At 52.8% G+C, this 26605-nt stretch overlaps 3 protein-coding genes across 30 annotated transcripts in view; 1 reads left to right on the top strand and 2 right to left on the bottom strand.

Annotated features, from left to right (window-relative positions):
• MADD (MAP kinase activating death domain) overlaps positions 1-15771 on the bottom strand; it is a 39658-nt gene extending 23887 nt beyond the window's left edge. For 5 of the 27 annotated variants that reach the window (XM_043481285.1, XM_043481290.1, XM_043481292.1 and 2 more), the window contains exons 1-16: positions 15257-15428; positions 11566-11725; positions 10351-10947; positions 9634-9937; positions 8774-8905; positions 8125-8238; positions 6896-6976; positions 5036-5214; positions 4450-4685; positions 4089-4245; positions 3716-3819; positions 3331-3521; positions 2717-2967; positions 2346-2485; positions 1389-1490; positions 9-68 (exon numbers count right to left, since the gene is read on the bottom strand). In XM_043481285.1, the coding sequence (XP_043337220.1) occupies positions 9-68; positions 1389-1490; positions 2346-2485; positions 2717-2967; positions 3331-3521; positions 3716-3819; positions 4089-4245; positions 4450-4685; positions 5036-5214; positions 6896-6976; positions 8125-8238; positions 8774-8905; positions 9634-9937; positions 10351-10947; positions 11566-11627 (2710 nt within the window). In that variant the 5' untranslated portion in view covers positions 11628-11725; positions 15257-15428. The other 22 variants (XM_043481301.1, XM_043481302.1, XM_043481303.1 and 19 more) reach the window with 10 other exon arrangements.
• Positions 15772-17010: 1239 nt separating this feature from the next.
• On the bottom strand, positions 17011-24357 carry NR1H3 (nuclear receptor subfamily 1 group H member 3). Of its 2 annotated transcripts, XM_043482839.1 has the most exons (10): positions 24058-24354; positions 23239-23318; positions 22535-22723; positions 21718-21984; positions 21155-21363; positions 20868-21047; positions 20587-20686; positions 17813-17926; positions 17498-17592; positions 17011-17306 (listed from the first exon to the last, which is right to left on the bottom strand). In XM_043482839.1, exons 2-10 carry the CDS (start codon positions 23279-23281, stop codon positions 17160-17162), a joined length of 1344 nt encoding a protein of 447 aa, XP_043338774.1. In that variant the 5' UTR covers positions 23282-23318; positions 24058-24354; the 3' UTR covers positions 17011-17159. The 2 variants fall into 2 exon arrangements, with proteins under 2 accessions (XP_043338774.1, XP_043338775.1); XM_043482840.1 differs by lacking the exon at positions 17498-17592 and having other exon boundaries at positions 24058-24357.
• LOC122449337 (anther-specific proline-rich protein APG-like) lies at positions 23532-24613 on the top strand. The gene is made up of 2 exons (XM_043480855.1): positions 23532-23613; positions 23967-24613. Exons 1-2 carry the CDS (start codon positions 23532-23534, stop codon positions 24611-24613), a joined length of 729 nt encoding a protein of 242 aa, XP_043336790.1.
• Positions 24614-26605: the final 1992 nt, after the last annotated feature.

Genomic DNA, 26605 nt, shown 5'->3' with positions numbered 1-26605 from the left:
AGACCCACCTTCACCACTCCCGGGGCCGGCTTCAGTAACAATCTCCATTAGAGTATTTAGCCCAAATACTGGGACACAAAATACACAATTAGTAGGTGCACCATGATACCACCACCCTGCACCCCATGATGGAGCTGTCAGTCAGATCGTCTGAGCATCCTCCCGAAGCTTAGTGCATGTGACCTTCGTTCTCGGGCACCTCCAGAGGCTGGAAGCCAAGTGGCCAAGGGGAACAAACCCAGGCTCTGGGGAAGACTGTCCTAAGACTATGGCCTCTCCGAACCAGAGGCAGGGGAATGACACCAGGAGCCTTTAGGTACTCAACGGACGCATGCATGAGAGCGAGCTGTTTCATGAAACATCCAGCACAGGGGTCCAGAGGGCCCACAGGGAGGCAGAGGGAAGCGCCCCAGTGTGTCGATGGCATCATGGGGAGGGGGTGGGGCTGAGGACGGGAGCGGGTGGGCGGGACGAGTGCGGCGGATGGAGTGAAGCGCCGGCATGGCATGCGATGAGAGCATGGACACCTGTCCCCAGCAGCTGTGTCACACGAGAGCCAGCAACGCTGCCGCCTTTCCATCCCTAACCTGCCCGCCTGGGCCGATCCGCCCTGCAGGCCTGGTGAGCTCCCTACACACACCCCTAGCCGTGATGTCCTTCTGCCCATCTACCCTATGCTCCCATCCCCACCAAAGAACGTTCCTAAGATCCCTAACATTTACTAACTGGTGAGGAGACAGGTCACTTAGAAAATACACGAAACTGCTGCTCACTGGGCTTTCTTCTTTGATTAAATATTTCAGCACAAACTCCAAAGGAAACAAACAAAAGTCAGAGTACATTCAGAAGAGCCTGTCAAACTGTTGGGAGATCACAATGAAAATCCAATAAGGTCTTAATCGCGCCTCGATGCCAACCAGTGCTACACTCATGGGGCCCTGAGCTGACAGGAAGCCAAAGTAAGAGGTCTCTTGACTCTGTAAACACTGCCAGTCTTTTCACAACCATACCCTGGTGGGCCAGCTCCTTAGGATGGAGTCTGTCCTAAGTCCATGCAGTAGGAACCTGGCAGAAGACTGGTGGTAGCCGACGAGCCCTATGTGGATTATGTGGTTCTGACAAAGGTACCCCTAGGAAGCAGCAGTAATCCCCCAGTTGCCATTATCCTAAATGACATGACAGAGCCTTCTCTTTAGCTACGAAAGACAGTTTCCACCTGAAAACCAGCGAGAACTCATAGGATGTGCGGTGAGAGCCATGAGAAGCGCTGTGTAAGAGGCAACGGCCAGGTCAGATAACTCATCATACACGGGGTTCCTCACAAGCACCCACGGGCCTGAGATATTTCCCGGAGGACCTTGGCTTGGCAGAAGGAGGGCGGTAGTCACCTTTCAGACTGGGGAAGGGTGTGCTCTTCTCTCGGGCTCCTTTGGTGGGCAGCGTGAGGTTTGAGAGGCTGAAGCTGGTGCTGTGGTTCCGATACAGGCTGCCTGTCCAGGGGGGGCGGGCGAGAGCCATGCGTCAGGGGCAGGGGGAAGCATCAGAGCACTCCCCTCCAGGGGCTGGAGCACCACCTCCACCCTCCTCCTCTTCAGATGTAATCCCAGAGTCTCTCACCTAAGCTTAGAAAGGACCATGGCTAACTTAGGGCAAACAAAAGGGCTACTGCCAGGAACGCTCAGAACCCCCAGGAACCACTTTCCCTGGCTGCCTCCCATGGTAACACCCAAGCTTCTCTTGTACTGCCGGCCCAGCACAAACGCCTGGCAGATAATGCACTTCCGGTCTGACGCTGGTACTGTCCCTTCCTGGCTTCTTAAAACAAACAAACAAACCTCACCATCACAATGATCCCCCCATGATGGCCTTCTCTGGCCCCTAGTCTGTCTTTAATCTTGAACTGACACCACCCTCATTTCTGGTAATATTCTCTGTGTACAAGCCAATGTCACATAGATTTCAAGGCATATGTGTGAAAAAATCGTTCCCCCATGCAGAGAAGGTATTAGACACAAATCCCAAATCAAATTTGACCAGAACGTTTCCACGAGATACGTGTACAAGGGTTATGATTTTAATAAAATGATTCCTTTTCAGTTCAACAGGCAGCTGTCTTACCCTGAAACAGACTGAAACCTCCAGGCATAAAGACAATGACTAACCTGTCCCTGTTCTCTGTTGACTTCCCCCAAGAATATCTTATTTGGCATCACTCAAAGGACCTGAGGAGGAGCTTGACAATGCCAACCCAGCCCTATGTCTGAAGTTGTAAGGAACATCTGCCGTGGCCAGGCCCTGCCGGACCGGAGATGGGACCGAGGCGGGCAGGAGCTGAAGGCACTTACTGGCGAAAGACATGATGCCCCCGAAGCCTTCCGTGCTGTTGTTGGAGACGGTGGAGGTGGGCGAGCTTGCTCGAGAGTCCGACTCTGCGTCTGAGTCACTTGCCAGTTTCAAGCTGTTGGGCCGCAGCAGCTTTTGAGCCCTTGAACACACAGGGGCACCTCTGAGCCCCCAGGCAGGGCTGCCAAGTCCTGGGCAGACGGGCCTGACTCTACACTGCACTCCCTTCCCGCAGTCCCTACAGGGCTAGAGCAAAGCACGAGCCTCCGGGGATGCTGGACCTCAAGAGCCTTCGGGCTGCCGGGACTTTCTGGTCCACCCTCGCCCCAGGGCCCACGGGGGTGAGGCCCTTCCCGCATCCGCAGGCTCTCACCGATGGCCACTGACATGCTGGCTGAATCTGGGGGTGTAACTCTCCCCCTGCTCGTCGTCTTCCTCAGGGGGAAAGCCATACTGGGGCTGGAGGCTCGGACTGTCAGAGGCTCGCCGGCGCACTGACTCCTCTCCGGGTTCTGTCTGACGGCTATCTGCGCTGCACTTGCCCACGCCAGGATGCACGGTGGGCAGGGACTTGGGGACGCCTCCTGCCGCCTTCTCATCTGTCTCCGCTGAGTCGGCAGGTTCCTGGGGACATATTAAATACAAAGCAGTCACCTGGCACCTGGGGTGCCTTCCCGTCTTTCTCAGCTGGGCAGGGCCAAGCCAGGCCTGCTAGACTCTGAGCCTGAGGAGTGTGTGAGAAACATCTCCGTGACACCCCTATTCTCTGTGCAGATTATGCACGGGGGAGATCTCAGCTCACTTCTGGGGTCAGACTGTATCTCATAGGCTTTAAACCACAGGCTCTACGGAGAGGAGGCTAGGGGGAAATGCAGAGAAAGTAGCAAATTAAGCAGACGGTTTCACCCTAGCTTTCCTAACAGAGAGGAGGCCCCCACACCCCAAGTCACAGTTCTCACTCGTCCCCTCCTCCGGGTCGTCACGTACAGAGCTGGCGCCGTGGACGATGGTGCTGGGGCTGCTGCTGGCGGTGGTGCTGGAGCTGGAGCGCAGGGGCGGGTTTTCCTGAGAGCTCTCGCCGTCCGGGCCGGGCTCCTCTGCCGCCTCCTGGTTCTGCAGCTCATCGATCGCCACCTCGCTGGCATCCCCCAGCGCCGCGTGTGTCAGAGGGTCCACGTCTGCCAAGACCCAAGGGGGATATGTCTGGCGGACGTAGAAGCTATCGATGTAAATCAACTACACTCCAATTAAAAGATTAATTTTTGTAATTTTAATTCTTTAAAAAAAAAAAAACCTCAAGGATGGCAGCTGTAGACCTTCCGTCGCAGAGCCCCAAACCCTGCCCCGAGTGGCTAATTTCTCCGATACGTACTAGGAGTATCACCGTTGATGTCGCATTTCATCATCTCGCTGACAAAGTCACCAAGGGAAGAGTAAGAAGAGCTTGAGTCGTCATAATCCATGCTGTCACTCCCGCTGCAGAGGGAGGAGCAAGAAAAACAAAACAGGAGAAATGGGGCAGAGATAAGAATCAGCAACCCGTGTCAGGAAAAATCAACAGAGGAGCACGTGTAACTCAAGATCAGGGAACAAGAGAGAGAATGAGAAAACGAACACAAAATCAACTGAACTATGACCCAAGGCTTCGCGGACTGATGTCTAAACCCTATGAAATCCAGCCACTGTGCTCGCGAGAGTCTCCTAGCCTTCTGAGAACCCTCCTGCCGCTGTAAGGCGCTGCTCACCTGTCATCAGTGGGGTCAGAGTCAGAGTCTCGCTCGGGCGGCACGCTCAGCGCCTCGGCCAGCTGGGAACCGCTGTCATATACTCGATAGTGGATGGGCTGCAGCTGGTGGGCGTACCACTTGGGCTTGTCGCCAATCAGGGCTGGATCAAACATGTCTACCCGTGGAGGGAAGAAAGGAGACTCGAGTGGGCAACAGGGGGAGAGAAAGCAAGCAAAACGTAAAAGAAAGGTGGGAGAAAGTCTCAAGCGAAGTCAGAATAGCGGGGGCAGCCTGCAGACTGGCAGAGGAGAGCGCAAAAGGAAGAGCCATCAGGAGGACAAAACAGGAGGTGGGGCGGCACAGAGCGACGGGGACTCACTGTTGTGAATCCGCTGGAAGGCGTAGTTGGTGGGGTTCAGGATCCACTCTCCAAAGTACTCCACGGCCTGAGTCCTGGCCAGTTTCTCAGCAAAAGGAGTCTGCCGGGGGCGTGAGGCTAGAAAGGAGCTGGCTTGGAAAGCCACCACGGGCCGGGGGAAGAGACGCAGGGTGCGTGTGTGCATCTGAAAGCCCTGCAGCACGTTGGGGGAGTTGAAGAAACGGACCATGGCCACTCTGGAGAAGAAGGGGACAGTGAGCTGACCCGAGTCCCACGCCCTGTGGAGCAAGGGTCCCCACGACCCGAGGCCTCAGACCACCTCCCGAGGTCATCATTTAACAGGCTTCCAACAGCCAGGGGAGAGATGTCTTAAAGAATCATCAACCCGCTTCTGCACCCAAGGCCTAAAAGGCCTGAGAATATGATGAACCATTTACTCTGCTTTAACTAAGGTGGCAAATAAAACTAGATATTACCCAAATTTTATAAATAATCTCTGGGCTCAGGGGAGTAATCTGCCCCAAGGTCACTGAGTGAGGAGGGACCAATTTAAGAGCTTGTGACTGTCTGGTTGGCTTGCGTGTACCTGGTTGCGACATCCACCGAATCCACATCATTGCCGTAGATGAGTGGGTTGAACTCGGTGGAAGGTGTGGACTGAAGGTCATTAGAAGGCCTTCCCAGGAGAAGGGGGATCTCCTGGCCCTCGTGGAATTTCTCCAGATTGAGGATGGGTTGGGTGTTGAGACTCATGCTGGCAAGGGCCTGCGGAACAAGAAGAAGTCCCTCACAGATGGCTGAGTCCTGGGCGGCCAGCCAAAGTCAATTCCTAGGAAAGAGCCTTCATCTCTGAAACAAGAATCCAAAGACTTTAACCTTTAGAAAACAATCTGAATTACGAAATCTTCAGCTTAAACCAATCTGATCAAGGCCACCTGATCAAACCTGAGGTCCAAGGTGATAGTTTTCAAATTTGTTTCAGCTATGAAACCTTGTTTTTCAGTTGAGATCTAGGTAGGAACATAAACAGTTGAAACCTATAAAAGTAAAGCTTCTCTGAAGGACATGAGGAACCTAGAGCCTCATAGCTCAGTGGTCCTGATCTAAATCAATCCTCAGGGGCTCCACGGGCCAGTTTGAAAACCACTGGTTTATACCAGCAGTGTTTGGTTTTTTTTATCAGCTAATTTTGGGGGGCTGCACTGGGTCTTTGTTGCTGCATGTAGGCTCTCTCTAGTGTGGGGAGGAGGCTGCTCACTGCTGGGGCTTCTCCGGTTACAGTGTGGGCTCCAGGGCGCATGGGCTTCAGTAGCGGCATGCGGAATCTTCCCCAGCCAGGGACTGAACCCATGTGCCCTGCATTGGCAGACAGATTCTTAACCACCGCACCACCAGGGCAGTCCCAGCAGGGTTTCTTCAATGTTACGAGCATAGGAATCACCTGGGGACGTGGCTGCATGCGGATTCTGATTCAGTATGTCAGAGGTGATTCTACACGTTTAACAAGCCCAGGTGATACTGATGCTGCTGGTCCAGGGACCTCACTTTGAGTGACAGGGGTCAGAATACAGGATCTGTGAGGCCAGGGATCTTAGCTCCTATGAACATGTAAAGTACAATTCTGACTGTACTTCTCCATCTCATTAGTCATACTAAAGCAATCATTGAGAATGAAAACACAGCAAAGGAAGACAGCTAGAGAACCTTCTGAACTTGCTATCCTCACCACACTCTGCAGTTACCACACATCATATTGCATCAGCAGTGATGGAGCCAAGTGACAGAAAGAGAGGGATGACACAAAATGACTCATTTAAATCCAAACGGATTTCACCTAGAGGTATTGCTAAATAACTGAGACAACACAGAGAGAGATTTCTGATCATCAAATGAGGGGTTCCTAAAAAGAAACACAGAGCCATCTACTGGTGGTCCTACACAACACATACAGCAGGGCAGGGGACCCGGGTCTCAGCACGTTTTACCTTCAGGTACTGTGTTCAGCATGCAGAGGAAGAAGAAAATCAATCAATGAAAATGCGTTTACGGGGTTTCCTCTAAGGGAGGAATTTTTGAAGAAATGATTCTGTAGGGACCAGAGATCAATTCAAGAGAAAAACACGAAAGGAGCCAGACTGCCCAAACTGCTGACTCCCTCCTTAGGAGACAGAGAATACTCCGAGGCCGTTAAGAAGAGTGGCTGTGACAACAACACAAAGTGAAGGGTGGTTTTATGCACTAGAGGTGGGCGGTGCACACACAGTGAACAAGAAGGAATCTAAATGGCTCTCTTCTGAGATTCACCCCACCACCCCGAAATGGGATACCCTGCTTTTCTGGAGCCCGCCCACGGCTAAAGAAATCTACTCGACTGGAAGTCAGCAAGGAGACCGGCTCTCTCAACAGCTGCTGCTGCTCCCCTTCCTTGGCTCCCCTCTTCACCCACCTGCTTCAAATGCTTCTTCAACTCTAACGACTCCGGTTCTGGCAGGATAGGTAGCACTTCCGCATTGGTGGGGGCAATCACCTGCACCAGAGAAAGAGCAAAGGCGCGACTTCAGAATGAGTTGCTCCAGACTTTCTCTCACGTAAGGGTAAGGAACAAGAATAGGAAATTAGGTACACAATGTTGTTGTTTTTAGTCACGAAGTCGTGTCTGACTCTTTTGCGACCCCATGGACTAGAGCCCGCCAGGCTCCTCTGTCCATGGGATTTCTCAGGCAAGAATACCGCAGTGGGTAAACATTTCCTTCTCCAGGGGATCTTCCTGACCCAGGGATCGAACCTGCATCTCCTGCTTGGCAGGCGGATTCTTGACCATCTAAGCTACCAGGGATGTGTATACAATACTATTATACACATTAAAATACACGTATTATATATGCATTATATAAATATACATATATATATATATATGCACGTATATGACAGATATACACACTTGAAAGGAAACAGTATACCTAAATGTTCTTGGTGATTCTCCCTAGCCAACAGGCTTATGGGATTGTGCCAGGTCTTAGCTATGGCACGGGGGATCTTCCATCTTTGTGATGGCATATGCGTTCTTCAGTTGTAACATGCAGGATCTTTTAGTTGCAGCATGCAAACTCTTAGTTCTAGTTCCCTGACCAGGAATCGAACCTGGGCCCCCTGCATAGGGAGCATGGACTCTTAGCCACTGGACCACCAGGGCATAATGAGGATCATGGTTTTTGTTTCATTCCTTGTACTTTTATTTTCACTCTCTAAAGTTTTATGGCAAACACATATAAAGGGCTACCTACCGAAGCTTGAACATATTCACAGAATGTTAATAATATACTTTTTTAAAGTCTGCACTGAAAGGCAGTTTCTTACTAGAAACTACACTCCCAGAAAACCAGGAGATATGACCTATGCCATAGGTTAATAATTCTGCAACCATAACTGCTCTGCTGCTCTTGGAAGATGCGGGGAAGCATTTAACTCCAGCAAAACTAAATCTTATAATTCTCTGGGTCCTACCCAAGAGCCGATCAAGACAATAAAGTAAAAGCAGCACTTTAAAAAAAAAAAAGTTGTTTCAGTGAGTTTCACAGTAGCAATCACAAATTTAGGCCCTTCCTGGCAGTAATCTAGAAAAACAGAACACACTCCTATTCTAGACCCCACGGAGCCTCAGACAAGGGGCCTCACCCTATTGCTGTCCAGATCTACTAGCCACACATCATCAGGCATTTTGAAGTCCAGTTTGTAGAGGAAGAAGCTGGCAGGGACCCCGATGATGTATGGTGTTGGAGCCAACAGCAGCTGAGGAAAAGACAAGGAACAAAACCAAAACCTACTGTGATCACTTGTCAGGTCAAGATTTTTCCAAGGGAGGAAAACACAGGTCCACAATCCCTTTTCCAAAATCCTTGAAGGCAGATGTGTTCCAAAGTTCAGAATGCTTCAGATTTTAGAGAAGTAACAGTATATATTATACATATTATGTACCACCTGCAGTGGGGTAGCCAGTAGCCTATAATCCCTGACATTAACTGTGATAAATAAAAACTATAAATAGTGGATCCATGTATATGTATGGCTGAGTCTTTTCGCTGTTCCCCTGAAATTATCATAACACCGTTAATCAGCTATACCCCAATACAAAAAAAGAGGTTTAAAAAAGAAAAGCCTAAATAGCCTAGGTTTTCCCACCAGATCAGTTCAGATTTTGTGGACAAATAACTTATAACAAGGAATTCAGGACCAGGACTGACTTACAACTTCTTTGGGCATGGAGCCTTCACCTGGACAGTGTCAGAGCAGAGGTGACAAAGCCACAAGACGCCTTGAGACTCACCTGTTCTGCTGATGCCATGCAGGTGGGCAGCAGTGGGATAACAGGAAACATATACTCCAAGGGGTAGATCATTGCCACAAACGCCATCACGGACATGGAGAGCGCGTTGTAGTCTCGGGACTGGAGCACGACCTGCCACAAACCATACCAGAAGGATTGCTCGACAGAATAAGTAAGGCTGAAGTGAAAAGAGCCTCTGACACTACAATTTAATTTCTTTTCACCAAGGCCACGGCCCTGGGACCTTAGTTTCCACACTTATCACTGCCCTACACCCCGCCTGCCTGTCACCTCCCACTGTAAGCACTGCCCAAATCCTCCCTTGAGTCACTCCTTTACCTTCTTAGTTCTTGTTCCCCAAATCCCAGGATCACTCGTCAGTACAGAATTACTGAGGTTTCCAGAGAATTAGACTGGTACAGTTGAGATGAATTCAGCTGAGTGCCAAGCTCTCTGAATATATCCCACACGATGCTCAGTCGCCTAGTCATGTCAAACTCACTGCAACCCTATGGACCGTAGCCTGCCAAGGATCCTCTGTCCATGGGATTTCCCAGGCAAGAATACTGGAGTGAGTTGCCATTTGCTCCTCCAGGGGATCTTCCTGACCCAGGGATCGAATCCATGGTTCCTGCACTGGCAGGCAGATTCTTTACCACTGAGCCCCCTAACCCCCACAATGCTGGTACCTTAATTCAACCCTCACCCACTGAGAACCTACAGTATACCTGGTATCATGTTATCTCTTGGAGACAAGTTGGTGAAAAAGATGCAGTCCCTAATCCTCATCTCTGATGGTCTAGCCTCTGCCACACTTCAAAGTCCTTCCCCTAGAACGGTCTAGAATGCTGCCCTCTCACCTTGTGCTCTAAGAGGATGCAGGTGAGCACCTGGAGACAGGCATCCACACCCAGAAGTTCCAGGGGGAGGTGCAGCGGGAAGTCCACTAGGGTGAATCGAGAGGGGTCTGGGAGAGCAAAGGTCAGAGCCTGCTGGAGCTCCTGCGGCAAGACCTCGATGTCCACTCGCTTCTGCCCCGAGACGGGTACCGGGGAGCGCAGCAACCGGTAGATCCAGGCCTCGATCTCCCGGAGGTCGTGCAGCAGGGCACTTGACTTCTCCTCTACTAACAATGATCCAGTAAAGATGCGCCACATGGTGTCCCTGAGGAGCAGACGGCAGGGAGCAGACACATTAGCACTGGGAGCTGATACCTCACGGCAGTCCAGCATAACCACAGAGCATCTAATGATGGCAACTGGAGAAGACCTCTCTATGGGCTCAGCCAGGACCACAGGGTGCACACAAGGGTGATGACAAGTGCAAAATGTACACACAGCAAGGACTTCGTGTCCTGCCCATCCTGAAACACCCAACTCCTCAGCATCACTCCAAGCACGATCATGGAAGAAGGTCTAACTCTGCAGCAGTCTTTCACTTCCATGGATTAACATTAAGTGTTTAAGGAGGTCTGAGGGACCTCAGGTTTTAGAGGGAAATCCCTACGCCCCTCACCAGCCAACTACCCCTCAACTCCAGCCGCCTCCCCTATTCCGAGCGGCGGTGGTGAACCATACCTCTGTATGCCTCGAGGGAGGCCCAGTTTCTTGCCCAGCAGGCGCTCACTGCAGCAGTCCACCAGACGCTTGAGGGTGTACAGACACTCTCGGAAGGTGGAGAAGAAGGGGTAGTGGCTAAGCACGCACAGGGACGTCAGCGTGCTGTTGCGGGACCGGCTCCCTGCCTTGGCCCGGCGTCTGGCCCGCGGAGACTGGCTCACGTCCGGGGTGGAGTCGACACTGGGCGGTTGCAGGGATGGGCCGCTCTCCGAGGTCTCGGGGCCCACCTCCTCGGAGGTGCAGGGGGCTCGGGGCCCTTCCTTCCCCCGGGACCCTGGCCCAGCCTCCCCCTTTTCCTTAGGCACACGCTTTTGGAAGGAGCGGTAGAAGTTGACGCAGATGCCATAACGGGTGACACCAGTGTCCTTGTCCGTGAGGGTGAAGACAAAAGAGGTGTCATCCCGCAGGGTCATGCGCCGCTGCCGCACGCTGAGGCAGCCCTCTGGCTGGCAGAAGAACACGACATCCGGGGGCAGGGGAAACTCCGCATGGTCCTCTAGCGGGTACCGCCGTAGCAGTTCCGGAGTCTGGGCCACACTGTCACTGCTCGGGTGCCTGGAGAACACACGGACAAGGTCAGCAGCCTGAAGGGACAGCATGTTCTTTCGGGTTTTAACCACAGTAAAAAAAAAAAAAATAATAATAATAATAATAATTTAACCACAGTGGAGCAACAAATGCTCTTTTGGATAAAGCAACCTAGCTGCAGGACCTGGGAAAACATGGCACATTGAGGTCTGTGCTGCCATGAAGATGCCTATCCTGAAATGAAAGGCAAATGGCGACAGTAAAATTATCACCAACACCATAAGATGACTAACATCTTTCAAGGTGTATTTGCTAATGAATTCCCCAAGGAGCATAGGTAGACAGAAAAGGAGCACAACATACTTTTCCTTTTTTATGAAATAAGGAAGCTGAAGTAGATAGAGTATATTTGCTCAAAAATCACAAAAGATGCTAGTTAAGAACAGAGGTTTGCTCTTTCTCTTCCTCCAGGCCAGTAGTCTCGATCCGCCTGTTTTGTTTTTCCAACTGGCAGCAAGGTTCCCATCAGGGTCAAATAACAGAAGAATGAGATATGCAAAGCAACGTGGAAGTAGGGAAGGGGATTCCTTACAGATTTTGTGGCTACCCCAGATGACTAGGGAAAATCAGTCACTTCTTGGTTACCTGGCCCCTACGATCACTAGGTAGTCAAGTAACCGAGGACAGGACTTCTTCTTTTGCACCATGGCTCAAGTTCATCAATCCATCTCAGAGAAACTCCAAGGCACCAGGCATGGAGTCAACGTTCCCAGGAGGAATTCTGATGTTATCTGAAAATCCAAGCCTAACAGGAAGAAAAAGTACTAATAAGATCCACTGTTACACCTGAGAGACGCATCCCTCTCCACGTCAACCCAGGTCAGAAGATCTTCCATTCTACTATGGAAGAGAGGAGAGCGTGACGCTTTTCCCAGTCTAGAGCTCTGTCCGGGCCTATGAGCTCACAGTCACACGTCATGAAGTAGGATAAGTAATGGCTCACCTGCCCATCCCTACAAACCAGGTCGTTTCAGCCTCACTCCTGGGCCTGGTTCTGAAAAGCAGGCCTAGTCAGTCCAATCGGGACTCAATTATCATAATAACAAAAATTAAGTCACTTTCAGGACTGCTCCAGGGTGCATCAGGATCAAACCAGACTCTCTAATCAGAACTCATCTGCACTCCTGGCTCTAGGTAGAAACCTAATTATTCTGTTCCAACATTCTGCATTCAGCTTGATGTGAAACTGCCCTATAGACGACACTTAATTAAACTCAGACAACAACAACAGATGGCTACTCTACCCCATGCGATCTCAAGTGAGGACTCTCTCTGCCCTAGCTGCTTCCTCCAAACCATTTTTCTCCCCTCTTTAAGCAAGAGAGGGGCTGAGTGGCTACAGATACTAGCTCTGCCCTTGGTGCTGAATCATAGTCTTCCACCTCTATTGTGGTCCCAGGATTTGAATCAGTAATACAATACACACGGATGAGGCCCTGTCCTTCTGGATCTTAGACATAAAGAATCTAAAGGCAGAGACACCAAGATTTCTGTGAGGAGAGGGAGAGGTGCTCAGGGAAATTTCTAAACCACAGTCCAAAAATTAGAAAAAGCTTCCATGTCTTACCCTGGAGAAAGAAATGGCAACCCACTCCAGCATTCTTGCCTGAAGAATCCCATGGAGAGAGGAGCCTGGTGGGCTACTGTCCTTGGGGTCACAAAGAGTCAGACATGACAGAGCGACTGAGCACTCACTCACTCCATGTCTTAACTGCAATTTATTTCCTGTTCAATTTCCATATACTTCCCTAAATAAAGTGTTTCACTCCATGCCAAGGCTACTTTCAGTGCTTCCAGCATTGCACCTCTGTGTGCCACACACGGCCACACTAGGACCTTGTTCACTGCATACACAGAACCCCACTGCACTACACACACTCTTACATGCCACTCCCTTTTTGCCGCTGCATGTACAATGCAAACACTCCCTGTAGGCTTAAGGCTCTACCTGATCTAGATGAGAAGTTATATCTTTTTTCTCTCCTACTTAACAATTTTTAAAAACTATTTACAGCACCTCTCAAACCCTCAAAACACTTCTCCCTCCTTTCCCTTGCTCCCCATAGACGGCCTGCAGGTAATAGGATTCGGTTTTGTCTCCATAGCAACTCTGGCTCCAGCACTATTTATAGCAGAGCTGCCATCCCTCCCCTGCTTGGTGACCGCACAGTGCTAGCAGCTGCTACCCCAGAGCTGCCCGGTGCCCCTAACAATTCATTCTCCTTGAATCTAGAGACACCTCTTCCACTGACCACATCTACCAATTATCAGGTTATCTTCTCCCTCATGGGCCTTTAGTTTGCACTTGGTTCTAATTCTGGATTTTCTTAAGAGATTATCTCCTTTCTATACAACCAAAACCAAGTTCCCAAGCTTGCCGTATACTCATTTCTAGGCATCACTACCACCGCAAAAGGCCTCTAGGTCTCCTCAATGCTATGGAATCATGAGCATACTGCAGAATGTGGAGCAATGTTAAGAGAGCTCCTCCCAAGCAGAATGAGAAGGAGAGGGAAACACAGAAATGAAATGGGAAGACGGATAAAAGCATAACTCATTCTCTAAAGAATTACGTGTTTGTGATGGTCATTTTATGATATATTTAAATGTCAGATCACTGTTGTACATCTGAAACTAACATAACAGTGTACTGTCAACCACACTTCAATAAAAATGTTTGCTCCAATAAAAAAGAATCATGTGGAAAATGCCTAGTGAGAGCCAAAACACCTTAAAATAAAACAGAATTTGTAGGACCAGAGCTCAAGGCTGAGCCTTGAAATCTATATTTACACTGAAAACCAGGAGCCCTTTACAACCAAAAATCTCGAAGATCACACCTGAAGCGGCTTCTACTGATATACCAGGCATCAGACCTCTAACCTTGGTGGGATCCCAGCCCCCTCTGAACTGAGAATCACTTAATAAAACTGAAATCATTATCATGCTCTACAGTGTTCATCTCTCTCCAAAGCCACAAGGACCCAGAGATGTCATGACCATTTCAGCCACTCGAGATAGGATGGATTTTTAGTCTCGGCTCATATCTCATCAACAGCCACTGCCTTCAGTTATTCAGATTGCAGAGATAACCAAGACTTTCCTACCCATTCTCTCCCTTCTCCCCTCCTCACAAAGACTCTAGATCCTCTAACAGTACCTATAGCTCACACTCTGTCTTCACATCCACCCACTGGGCCTCTAGCCTCATTACTAAACGTAAAACCCATCATTATTAGCCCCTATATTCCAAAGGCAGCAATCTCCAAACGCAAACCTACCTGCTGAAGTTCTACACAGTTACCATCCACTGCATCCACAGAGCTTTAAATTACATGTCTTTTCAGCTTACAAATGCTCACAAGGACCAGCTCCTTGGATCTGTCCCCCGTTTGGGGCAGGATGTTAACAGTAAAACCACAGGAACCAGAGAGCGATATGACATCTTCGCTGACGTGAGCAACGACAGGAGGCTCTCTCCCCTCCCCCTCCTCCCCAGGCAGTGACCTTGCAAGCGCTTCAGCACAGACTGGTCCAGCTTGGGGAAGAATGAGAGCAAGAAGGCAGGCGCTAGGCAGGGATGGGGAAGAGGGGAGGACAGGAACAGGAGGACGAATTTAGAGGTGCACGAGGACGAGCAAGGAAGCTGTTGCAGGAAAGATTGAACAACGGCGTCTCCACTCACCAACAAGCCAATTTTGAAACACCGAATTAAAAAAAGTAATAAATTTTTTTTAAAGAACCAAATGTCCTTCTTCAAAACCTAACCAAAGATAAGCCGCGCGCGTGCGCGCACACACATATACACAAGCGCACAGAAACACACACACACATATACACAAGCGCACAGAAACACACACACACACACATACACACACACACGCTCGCCATGTGCTTAGCAAGGCTCGGGCCCCTGAGCTGGACAGCTCTGCCCGCCCCCTCACCTGCTGGACAGTTCTCCCCCGGCCCCCGCCCCGGAACCAGGGCCGCCAGCCCGCCTCGCAGGAACCCAGCCCTGCAGCCGCGAACTGCGCCCAGGCTCGCAGCCCGAACCCCCTCAGCGGCCCGGACGCCCCCACCTCCAGCCCCACCGCCCCCTTTCCTTACCGATCCCTGCTCTGCCTCTCGAGACCCCCAAACCCTCTCACACGCCTTTGGGGCCTCCTTAGAGATCCCTTCCCCCTGGAGCCCCTGTTCCCTCCCAGGATCCGTTTCCCCCCGAGGAACCCAATCCCCAACACCTTCCTAGGGCCCCCAGTGGCCCGGACCTTCCTACCTCCCGGGCCTAGGGGCACCGGCCGGGCTCGGCTGGACGTCCCCGGGCAAGCCGGGTGTCAGTGGCTCCCCGGCCAGGGCGCCGCTCGGAGCGCAAGCCAGTTCCGCGTCTGCACCAGGGGGGCGCGCACCACTCGGACTAGGTGAAGGAAGGGGAGGCTGAGGGGGGCCGGGGGCCGTACCATTCACCCCCTGGGGGTAGGGGGGGGGGACGGGGCTGCACCAAGCCGAGCGCCGAAGGGCGGAGCCAGTCTCTGGAGAAGGGCGTTTACGCACACACCTAGGCGTGAGGGAGTGGGAGCGCGATGGGGCGCGCGGGGCCGGCCCCGCGCCTCTACGTGCCAAGGGGAGGACCCACGGGAACGCTCTGGGCATAGGTTGCGCAAACATTTCAGTTCGACACGGTAATAGAGCCCATTTCGATGACGGGAGGTTCACCCTGGAAACGACTTCTCAAAATAAGCTGCTCTCAGACTTTCTCGCCGTTCCCTTCACCTCACGTCCCTCCCCCACCCCCGCGCGCGCTTTGGAAGCGCCCAGCCGCCCTTGCTGGGAAGCCGGCGGCCGCGGCGGCGGAGCCTACCAACTCCGGACGGCGGGGGGGAGGAACTTGAGGCCGGAAGGCGCGGCCGCGGTATCACCTACGCCCGGTGCGCTCCAAGGAAGGGGGCGTGGGCGGCGCCGCGGCGCCCGCTGGGAAATGCAGTCCAGCCCTTCTGAGAGGCTCAACCTGGGACGCGGCAGCCTCCCCTTGGCCTCAGAGGACTTTTTTTTTTTTTTTTCCTGGTCCCACAGGGCCTACGGGCCAAGAGGAGGGAATTGTCCTTTGATTTTCAGGAAAACCGAAGCACTGGACCTGCACGCGCGAACACAGGTGCGCGACTGAGGCGTTGGTTCCGAAAAATAAATCCAACACCCCTCCCCCAGAGAAAGACAACGCGCGATCCCACCGGGACCCCTGAAGAGGAAGCGGGCCTCCAAGCCTCAGCACCTCATTGACCCCCTTACGGCGCAATGGGGCTGGTAAAAGGAGGTCCCCTCTCGCTGCCAAGGCTGTCACTTGTGACCTGCCTCCCCCCTCTTGAGTCTGGAAGCGGACCCTCAAAGACACACTATCTTCCCGCCTCCGGTGGTCGGGCTCCCACCCCTCCCCCAATCCAGAAATCGGTTTCTCTCCTTCCGAATTCTGTTTGGTCTTCCTATACAAACATCCTAAAGGAAATCAGTCCTGAATATTCACTGGAAGGACTGATGCTGAAGCTGAAACTCCAATACTTTGGCCGTCTGATGTGAAGAACTGACTCACTGGAAAAGACCCTGATGCTGGGAAAGATTGAAGGTGGGAGGAGAAGGGGACGACAGAGGATGAGATGGTTGGATGGCATCACCGACTCAATGGACATGAGTTTGAGTAACTCCGGGAGTTGGCGATCGAGAGGGAAGCCTGGCGTACTGCAGTCCATGGGGTCGCAAAGACACAACTGAGCGACTGAACTGAACGGAACTGATACAAACAGTGCCAGACCTCTGTGTGGCAGCCTCGAGGCATTTACGGCCAAGCCGCGGAGGGACAGTGGAGAATTTCTCTGGGGACCCTGTGGGGGAAAACAGGAAGTGGTAGAAGCAGGATGGGCAGGGCCCTGGAGAGCCTTGTGCAAAGGGGCCCGCAGGTTCATCCATTTGACGGGGTTCACAGAGTCTTCACGTGGAGCACAGTGTGGATATCCCGACTACTCAGCAGCCACAAAACTCCCAACCCTTTGACTCTCCTTTAATGCCACGTGAGGATCTCCTCTGCCCAGCCCTCAGGAATGTTTGTCCTTCATCTGGCTCCACCTCTAGGAGGCAGCCACACAGTCTCAGTCATCCAGCCCAGGAAAACAGAAGACATGGAGGAGGAGCTGTCATTCATGCACGTCCCAGATCTCAGACAGCAGCGGGGGAAGCTTCTTATCTTGCAGGCGCAGGGCAAACACTTGCTCTGAGTGGACGCTGCTCAGTGTCCGGAGGCTCACCAGTTTCATCAGCATCCTTGGGAACATCAGTCGGTCCTAGGAAAAGAGAGGGACAAGTAGGGCCTTTTGTCTCTCCCCAGGGAAGAGGGGCCAGGGGTAGGGGGGTTGCAGGAGAGGCAGAGAAGTGTCTGTGCTCGATGCAGTCAGGGAGGGGTTCTAGAAGGGAGAGCAGGTGTGCTGGGGATGAGCTGTGCAGAGGAGGGAGGCGGTACAATGGGGAGACTCACATGGGGGTGGTGGATGGAGACGTAGGCATGCAGGGCCTCCACATATGTGTGTTGCAGCCTCTCTACCTGGAGCTGGTCCTGCACGTTGGGCCGGTCTACAGGTCACCAACAGAGTTGAGTGGCAGGTCTGGCCAGGGTCTTATTTCCATACCCCAAATCACAACCCCAGAAATAGGGACCTGCCCCACCCAACCTCTGCCATCCCCCAAGAACACAGCAAGGGCCTCCGCCCCCACAATCCTTGCCCTATGGGCACCTGCAGCCCTCTCTGGTTTGAGTCTCTCGCTGGTTTTCCCTCTTGCCCCTCCTCCGCACCTGCAGAGAAGATGCTGATGGCAATGAGCAAGGCAAATTCAGCGTCATTTAGCTGCAGCTCATTCATGGCTCTGGAGAACTCAAAGATGGGGTTGATGAACTCCACCTGCAGCCCTGGGGAGGAAGAAGAGAGGCTGGGGAGTGTGGCATGGGCTTTGTTGTTCAATCCCTAAGTCACGTCTGACTCTCTTGCAACCACAGAGACTGTAGCCCACTAGGGTCCTCTGTCCATGGGATTTCCCTGGCACAAATACTGGAATGGGCTGCCATTTCCTTCTCCAGGGAATCTTCCTGACCCCAGGATCGAAGCTGGGTCTCCTGCACTGGCAAGCAGATTCTTTACCACTGAGCCACCAGGCGAGTCCCGTGACATGGGCAGCACTGCTCAATTCAGGAAGCTACCAGGAAACTCAGAAGTCCCCAGGCTCTGCTGTGTAACCTTGGATAAGTTTCTTGGCCTCTCTAAGCCTCTTCTGTGAGGTGGGAATCATATCTGAACTTATAAAATTGTTGTGATGGTTAAATGGTAAAGCATACAGACCCATTTGCACTGCACCCAGCATATAGGACATGCTGAATTAAATAATAACAATTCTGTTAGAATTCTTCTTAGAACTCTTCAGGGCCCCAAATTACTAGAAATAGAGGCAACTCTATGTTTATTTACAAAAAGACTTCTTCACTGGCAACTGGCCTTACATTGAATAATAGCAATACATTTCATTTTCCACATCACGGGGAGACAGCAGTGTTGGAGGTGTGGACTCTGTTGTTGGCCTCCCTGGGTTTGAGTCCTGGCTCTACCACTTCCTAGGCTGTGTGACCTTGGGTAATTATTTAAGCTCTCTGGGCTTTGGTTTTCCCATCTCTAGAATGGAAATAATAATAGTACCTACCTCATAATGGGTCCTTAGAATAATGAGTGGCACATATAATAACTACCATATAAGTGTTTGTTGAATAAATGATAAATTAAAAAAAAAATAGAACCAGCCTTCTTACTGAGAAGACTGAAGTTCAATAAATCATGACTTGTTCTAAAGGATAGCGTTCTAATGAACGTTTCTCCCAAACACAGTCAAACTCTCTCCACCCTACCCCATCCCCTAGGTTTTCTCAGATGTCTTTTAGCAACCATCTGCTAACTTTTCCATTCCAGGCTTCTCGATTAGTCACTTCCTGTACTTTCACCCCGATGTTTATCAAGTGTGCGTTGATCCACTTAATGGACAAGCTCTTTTAGAAAGCATTTCTTGGTGAGGTGTCCAGCCTTGAATGGCGCTGAAGAGCCCCTTGGTAGAACGAGCCAGTTTTAGAGTTACACCTCCTGTGAGGGTCCACTGCTGCTCGCTGAGTGAGCACCCCCAGTGCGGTCAGTTCACATCACTAGTCACTCACACGTGCAGCATATGGTAGTGGAGACAGAGGGGGAGGGAGGCCTACCCAAAGAGCACCGCTGTCCTCCTCCCCTCACTGAAGCCATGAGAAACGAAAGACAAACACGACGACATGAAAACCGCTTATATAAATGAATCTATAAATAGATGCAGATTCAGATAGCCCAAGTCCGTGAGTGCCGAAAGACACATGCAGGCATGAGAACAGGCAAGGGTTCAGAAGGGAGGATGTTGTGAAGGAGAAGGCCGTGGTTGGGTAGAGAAAGGGGGCAGGGCTGGGCTTCTAAAGCAGGAAAAAGTCATTACATCACTCCTATCATGTGTCTCTACGTTCAAGCAGCGCACGGAGCATTATAGAAGGCTAGAGGTGCCCACACAGCCCTACCATGCCCTATGGTGAAGGGAGGCCTACCTAGAAAGCTCCCTGGGTGGCCTGTGATCAGACAAGAGCTGGCCTGAGTCACCAGAAACCTTTCTGAACTCTGCCCTAGAGACCAGGATCCTCCAAACCTGAGGACGGGGTCAGCATCAGCCCTATTTTACAGACCCACTGACTCAGGCGTTAAACCACTCACTCTTTTGTTCAGCCTCAGTCCTGTCCCTCGAAAACACCTTCTACCTTTCAACCCTTCTGCCACAGCACAAATGCCACCCACAACTGAATATGAGGAAACCAACACTGCTTAGCCTGCAAGCAAATATCAGACAGAGAACAGCACTATGAACTAATTCTTGGAGAAAGTACTCCAGCTATGGGATGGGGACAGAAGTGTTCCCTCTTATCCTAAAACTGCCCCATCTGGGCATGTCTGCTGTGTTTTAACACCAATGCCACAGCTCCTCAGAAAGCGCAATTGAAAAGGAGAATATCAGTCCGCATGATCCTTAAAGAGCACGTCTGTGAAAGGTTTTTCGTGATTGACTACTAAAAGGCTCAGTGAAGTTTTCAAGTATTTTTCCTAGCTTTTCTTCAAGCAAATCTTTTTTTTTTTTCAAGCAAATGTTTTCTTCAAGAAAAATATTATTCATAGGCACAACATATAATGCAGATTTAAATGGAGCTTCTTGTTTGGCTAAAGTTAGGGTGAAGGTCACGTCTCCTCTAAGGTGACACTGTGGAAACCCTGCCTCAGGTTCCTGGGAGCACAGTTTGAGAACCACTGGCCTAATGCAACAGAGAGCAGGAATCTGTGTGGGGCAGTTAAGGGTAAACTATCAGCATTTCAACTTTCCGTCTTGGAAAAATAGGTGGGTCCTTCCCTTTGCAGCCGCTCAGACCCCGGGCCTGCAGCTCTGTAGTTGCTATGGACCCCCTGCATGATGGGACAAAATGCATCTGTCCATCCAACCCAACCCCTTTGTGAGCTCAGTCCTCACCTGCTTTGGCAAAGTCTTCCCGGTTATAACTGAAATCCTTGAGGAAGGTGATACTCTCACTTCCAGGGTTGTACCTCCGAGAGGTCTCCAGGAGCATCACCTGCACACAATTATCAGGCTAGTCTTGGCTCGGGGCACCTTCGAGGAAGGGGTGAGCCCTTCATCCCTACTTCCCGGGGCGGGGGGTAGTGGGGGACGTGGCTTTCCAGGGGGCTGGCTGAAGCCTCCTCCCACAGACATCCTGCTCAGGTCCTCCCTTCACCCCCGTCCCTGCCAGCCACCTCGATCGCAGACGTCTTCAGGAGGGCGATCTGGTCCTCCCGGCTGAGCTGCAGGAAGCCTGGCAGCTGTTTGGCAAAATCCACGATCTCTTGCACGGAGACAATGGCCAGCTCGGTGAAGTGAGCAAAGCGCTGCTGACGGGCCTCCCGGCTCTGGGGGTCTGGTGCCATGGGCCAAGGCTGCCCAGAAAAGCAAGGAGGAAAGAAACAAGGCACCCTGAGTTGGATGTCGAGAAACCACCTGGTGCTCTGGGTACAGCCATCTCTTCCCCAGGTCCCTCAGGTACCGTGACTCGAAGCCGGTCCGAGAAGGAGCGCCTGTTACACAGCTGCTGGGCAGCCACCAGCTTCTCAATCATGCCCAGCTGCTCCGGGCTGAGCTGGGGCAGGACTTGGGGAGGTGAGGAAGCCCTCGGGGGTGCAGATGTGGCCTGAGCCTGTTCCTCCTCTTGCCGCTTCAGTTTCTTCAGACGTATCTGTTCTTCTGATAAGACGCCTGAGGGCAGAGTGGGACAGGGTGAGGAGGAGAGAAGTGGGGAGACAGGAAGTGGGGATGGGGCACAGGAATAGTGTGAGGCTCCAGAAAAGCGGAGAGCATTGGATAAAGACAGATAAGAGACTTAAAAAAAAACAACAAAACATGACCAGGGATGGAACCTGAGTTCCCTGCAGTGGAAGCTCAGAGTCCTAACCACTGGACCACCAGGGAAGTCCCTAAAGTAGAGACTTGAATCCACTCTTAGGAAGGCCTGCAGACTCAGCTGCCTGTCTGCCCCCAAACCCTGGTAGCCACATGTCCCCTCTTCCCCATCAGCCTAACCACCCCCAGCTCCGGTGCCCAGACACTCACACTCCTCCCGCATGCCTGCCTGGCGGCACTTGCGAAGGCGGCACTCCTGGCATTTGCGGCGCATGTAGGTGTCCATGGGGCAGTGGCCCCCGCTGTGGCAGACGTAGCGTGCCCCTTTGATGACGCTGCGGCGGAAGAACCCCTTGCAGCCCTCGCAGCTCAGCACGTTGTAGTGGAAGCCGGAGGCCTTGTCCCCACACACGCTGCACAGCTCGTTCCCCAGCATTTTGGGGGCAGGCCCCTTTTTCCGCTTTTGTGGACGAAGCTCTGGATGCAGGGAAGAGCCTTAATGTTCTTCTTCGGGGAGAAGGCTTGGTGCGCAGTTGGCCACTGCCCTGAGCACCCGGTGACCTTCATTCACTTCATTATACCAAGACTGGTCTCTCTAGTCTAAGAAAGTAGCTCTCATACACCAAGTGCTCTTATGTCCTAGGTACTATCGGAGCCCTTACAGGCGCTGATCCTTACAACAACCTACGAGATGGGTGCTCTTATTAGTTCCATTTTATCAAGGCTCAGAAGAGCCTAAAAGTGAGTGAAGTCGCTCAGTCGTGTCCGACTCTTTGCGACCCCATGGACTGTAGCCTATCAGGCTCCTCCGTCCATAGGATTTTCCAGGCAAGAATACTGGAGTGAAGAGCCTAAAGTAAAGTAAGAATACTGGAGTGAAGAGCCTAAGACAGATGCAAAATTTACACTCAGATCACTTACATCTAATTGATTTCAAAGCTTTTGGACTTAACCCTGATCTCATACGGTAAAGAGCCCCGATCCTAGATCCAGGGAGCCCCCTCCTCCAAATCCGGCAGCTCCTCACCTGTGGACTCTGGAGAGGCCTCCACACCAGGGAGCAGGGCTGCGGGCTCTGGCACCTCCAGCCCCACCCTCGAAGTGCCCCCAGCGGACTGCGGTGTGCTGGATTCCTCCCTGAGGATGCACTTGCTGCTTCCCAAGGGCTGGCTGCTTGCATCTTGTGCATCTGGTTCCCACAGCTCCACTGCAGAGTCTGAACCCGAAAGAGAGACACAAGGGGGTCTCAGGTCCCCCTCATTCTCCTGGGAAACTGCAAGCCTATCTCCGCCCACAGAGGGCAGCAAAACGTTGGCTCTGGCTCTGGGACCCTGGGATTGTTGTGGGCTCTAGGGTGAGTCACTTGGAGTCCCCTGCACCTCAATACCTTAAATGAGGATGTTAACCTCTGTCCTTTGGGCGGGGGCTGAAGTCCATCCATCTCAGAGATCAGACAGAACTCTTGAAAACCAAGCTGGGTAAACCCTGGACATGCCAAGCCTCCCCAGCAACAAGCCCAGATTGAGAAGGATGGCAGGTTATCTGCAAGGGCCAGGCACCAGAACAAGGGCAGAGGTAGTCCGGGCAGAAGGAGGTCAGCAACACCCAGAGCAGCTCTGGGCTGCTCTCCAGGGGAGGGCTGAAGGCAGGTCATGTAGGAAGCTGATTCCCTCGGGAGGAGAGGAGCCGGGGCCCAGGCTTAGGGGACAGGGCTGGAGTGAAGACGCTTACCAGTAGAAACATCAGGCACAGGGGCCTCCAGCCACAAAGACATCTCTTCCCGGAGCCCTGAACATTACCAAGAGACTGTCCTGCAGGAATGATCCAGGTTACACTCTTCCCAAACTGGGTCCCTTCCCCTCCTGATCCTGCCTTTTATCTATCCTCACATATCAGCTTATGTTTACTTGCCATGTATGTGTTAGCCTGTGCCAAGGCTTTCCATGCCTTCCTCACAATATCCCTGTGAGGTTAGGGCTACTCTTAAGCCCAATTTACAGATGAGGAAACTGGAGTTACAAGACATGAAGAAAATTGTCTATGGCCACGCAGTTAGGCAGCAGGAGAGCCGAGACTCCAGTCTCTGGTCTCTCCCGACGTCGAAAAGTCTGATGTCTTGGCTACCGTGCCACCTTTTCTCCCCAGGCCCCCCTCCAGGCTGTCAGGGAACGTTTGACCCCCCGCTTCTGTCAGAGCCCCTTCCCCTCACTCCTGCACTGGGGACCGCCGGAGTTGGGCCGAACCTGGGACAAGTTCTGGGATCCAGACTCCCTCCACCCCGAGAAACACACCGCTAGTTAAAACAAACCTCCCTCCTGCCACTTCCCGGGACAAAATCCTTGCCTCCGGGAGTCACCCCAGTTCACATAGAGGACCTCCTCCCCTGATCGCGACAAGTTATTCTGGGGCTTAAAGCGAGCGCTGCGCTTCCATCACCACCCTCCCTCGTCGCTCCCCAGAGACCCCCTTTCTAAAGCCCCGGGACACCCCGCCCCCACTCCCGGACACGCAGACGCAGAGCTCGAGGCCAGAGCTGAGGCGCAGACCCACCGGTGCCCAGGCCGCCAGACTTCCCGGCCGGGGCAGTCTCTGGAGCCCCCTTGCTGGGAGAGCAGGATGCTGCAGTCCCGGTCCGCAGGCCTCGGCGGCGGCCGGAGCGCCCGAGCTGAGCGAGACAGGGGCCGGGAGCCCGGGGCCGACCGACTGGAGCCCGGGCCTCCTCGCCCCCGCCCCCCCAGCTGACTCCGCCCCTGCCGGCCGGCCGCCCCCTCGGCCCGGCGCCACCGCTGCCCCTGCCCCCCGAGCCCGGCGGCCGCATGTCCCCGCGGAGCGGCCCGCGACTCTCCCCTTCCTCTCCTCACCCCGGCGGCTCTTACACAAACCGCTGCCTCCCAGGCAACCCCCCCCCCACCCCCCCGCCTCCCTCTCCGCAGCCTCCAGAGTCGTCCCCTCCCCTCCGGAGACATCTCGCAGAGCAAAGGTCCCGGCCCGGCCAGGAATTGCGACACCGAGCCCCAGCCTGCTTTCCCAGTCTCCCTCCGCCTTCCCTGCCTCGGGAAGGGACCGAGCAGCTCTCCCCACCATCTCCAGGCCGGGGCCAAGCTGAGAGAACTCCAGGGGTGGAGACGGGCAGGTTGCTGGGCCTTCCAGGGAGTTTCTGACTGTGGGTGCCCTGCGCGGGGAGGGGGGGGGGCGCTCCGAGAGGGGAAGAAGTTGTGGGGGGGGGGGGGTAGACAGGGGTGGAAAGAAGTCGCTTCAGCACTGGATGGTCTGGGATGGGAGGCTGTAGATCTGGGTACCAGCCCGGGAGGACCTGAGAGGGTGTGCAGGAAGGGTTCCATCACAAGTGAGGGCAGGCCCTGTCCAGCTTCTCCTGAGACCATAGCCCTGCCTTCCTGCCCCGCTGCCTGGAACACCGAGGTCTGCCCTGAAGGTGGACACCTCATTTTATTGATTTTACCTCCACTGAAACAGAACCTGACATAGAGTAGAAACAAGAGTACTGTGGTTCTGTTTGTTGAATGAATAAGTAAACAAGGAAAACAGTATGATCCTCTTCTATCCTATACTTGTTACCTCGAGTCAGTTTTATCTCCACAACACTGCTTCAGTGCATGGGCTCCGAGCTCAGATTTTGGATTCAAATTTGGGCCTTGCCTCTGCCTCTTATTTGCTGTGTGATCTTGATTAAGTGGGCTTTCCTGCTGGCTCAGGCCGGAAGAATCCGCCTGCGATGCAGGAGACCTGGGTTTGATCCCTGGGCTGGGAAGATCCCCTGGAGGAGGGCATGGCAGCCTACTCCAGTATTCTTGCCTGGAGAATCCCATGGGCAGAGGGGCCTGGTGGGCTACAGTTCATGGGGTCGTAAAGAGTCAGAGACGACTGAGCGACTAAGCACAGCACATACCACTTGATTAACTAAGTTACTTAATGTCTCTGAACCTCTGTTTCCCTATCTTTATAATAGGGATAATAATAATAATGGTTTTTACCACAGAAGGTTGTTGTGGCAATTAAACAATGTATCAGATGTATCGGACCTTGTAAGAGTACTAGAGATGGTAGCAGTGATCACCCTCCCAATTCCTTCAGCAATGGGTCTTTCCCATCACCTTGACTCTGAACACTATTAATCTTCCAGTGCTTATTTCCGTATACAACCCCCTCACTATCTCTTCTGGTCCTTGGAGCCGCCCCAGGAGGGAGGGTAAAGTAACTCTGAGCTCCGTTGTTTTTTTCGGAGAACACGGCGGCGCCTTTTCCAAGACCACACACAGTCAGTGGCCGAGCTGGGATGGGAATCCAGATGTCCTCACTCGAGTCCCTGTCCTCTTTCTCCTGCGTCAGAGTCCAGGATGCTCATCTCGGTGCCTCTCAGGTCTGCTGGACCAGTGCAGTGCTGAGATGGACAAAGTGGGGGCCCGGGGGGCTGCAGTGGGAGAGGCAGGGTCCCTGGGGATGCTTCGGTGCAGATGTGGGAAGCAAGGGGCTAAGGTTACTGCGGGTTGTTCCCCCCCCCCACCCCCCACCCCACTCCCAGTTTCCTGCTCACAGGCTCTTCCTGTTTTGCTGTGAACTCCAGTTCCCATGGGTCCCACATTAAAGCAGAGGACAGGAGGCCAGGGCGGGCAGCCAGAGGGACAGACACGGAGATGAACAGGGCAGCAGGGAAGAGGACAGGAGAGGGAGCAGAGCAAGAGTGGACACGGGGTGGGGGGAACAGGATGGGAGAGGTACCGGCCGGCAGAAACAGAAAGGCGCTTGGTGAAAGATGGGAGGAAGCTCAGGGTGGGGCAGGGGGAACGGGCGGAGGTTGGGGAGCAAAACTTGAGAAGACAGCAGGCTGGGCGGTGTTGCAAAATCTGCCCATGTATTCATTTTCACTTTTCAGAAAAGCCCCTCTGACACCCCCCATCTCAAAGTTCTGCCTCCAGCTTTTGCTCTTGTTCCCTCTCATCACAAGGTCATCTGCTCACAAGGCCGGCACCCCGGGCTGGGCATCTCTGAGTCATGAGCACAAGGCCCCAGCTGTCCTGGGAAAGTAAGAAACCAGGGACTCTGGCTCTTGGGCAACTGGCACTGTTCCGTCTCAAGCACA

This window comes from Cervus canadensis, chromosome 11 (genome assembly GCF_019320065.1).
Source record: "Cervus canadensis isolate Bull #8, Minnesota chromosome 11, ASM1932006v1, whole genome shotgun sequence".
NCBI lineage: Eukaryota > Metazoa > Chordata > Mammalia > Artiodactyla > Cervidae > Cervus > Cervus canadensis.
Note: the sequence above shows the minus strand (reverse complement) of the source record. Positions and strands in the feature narration are given on the sequence as shown.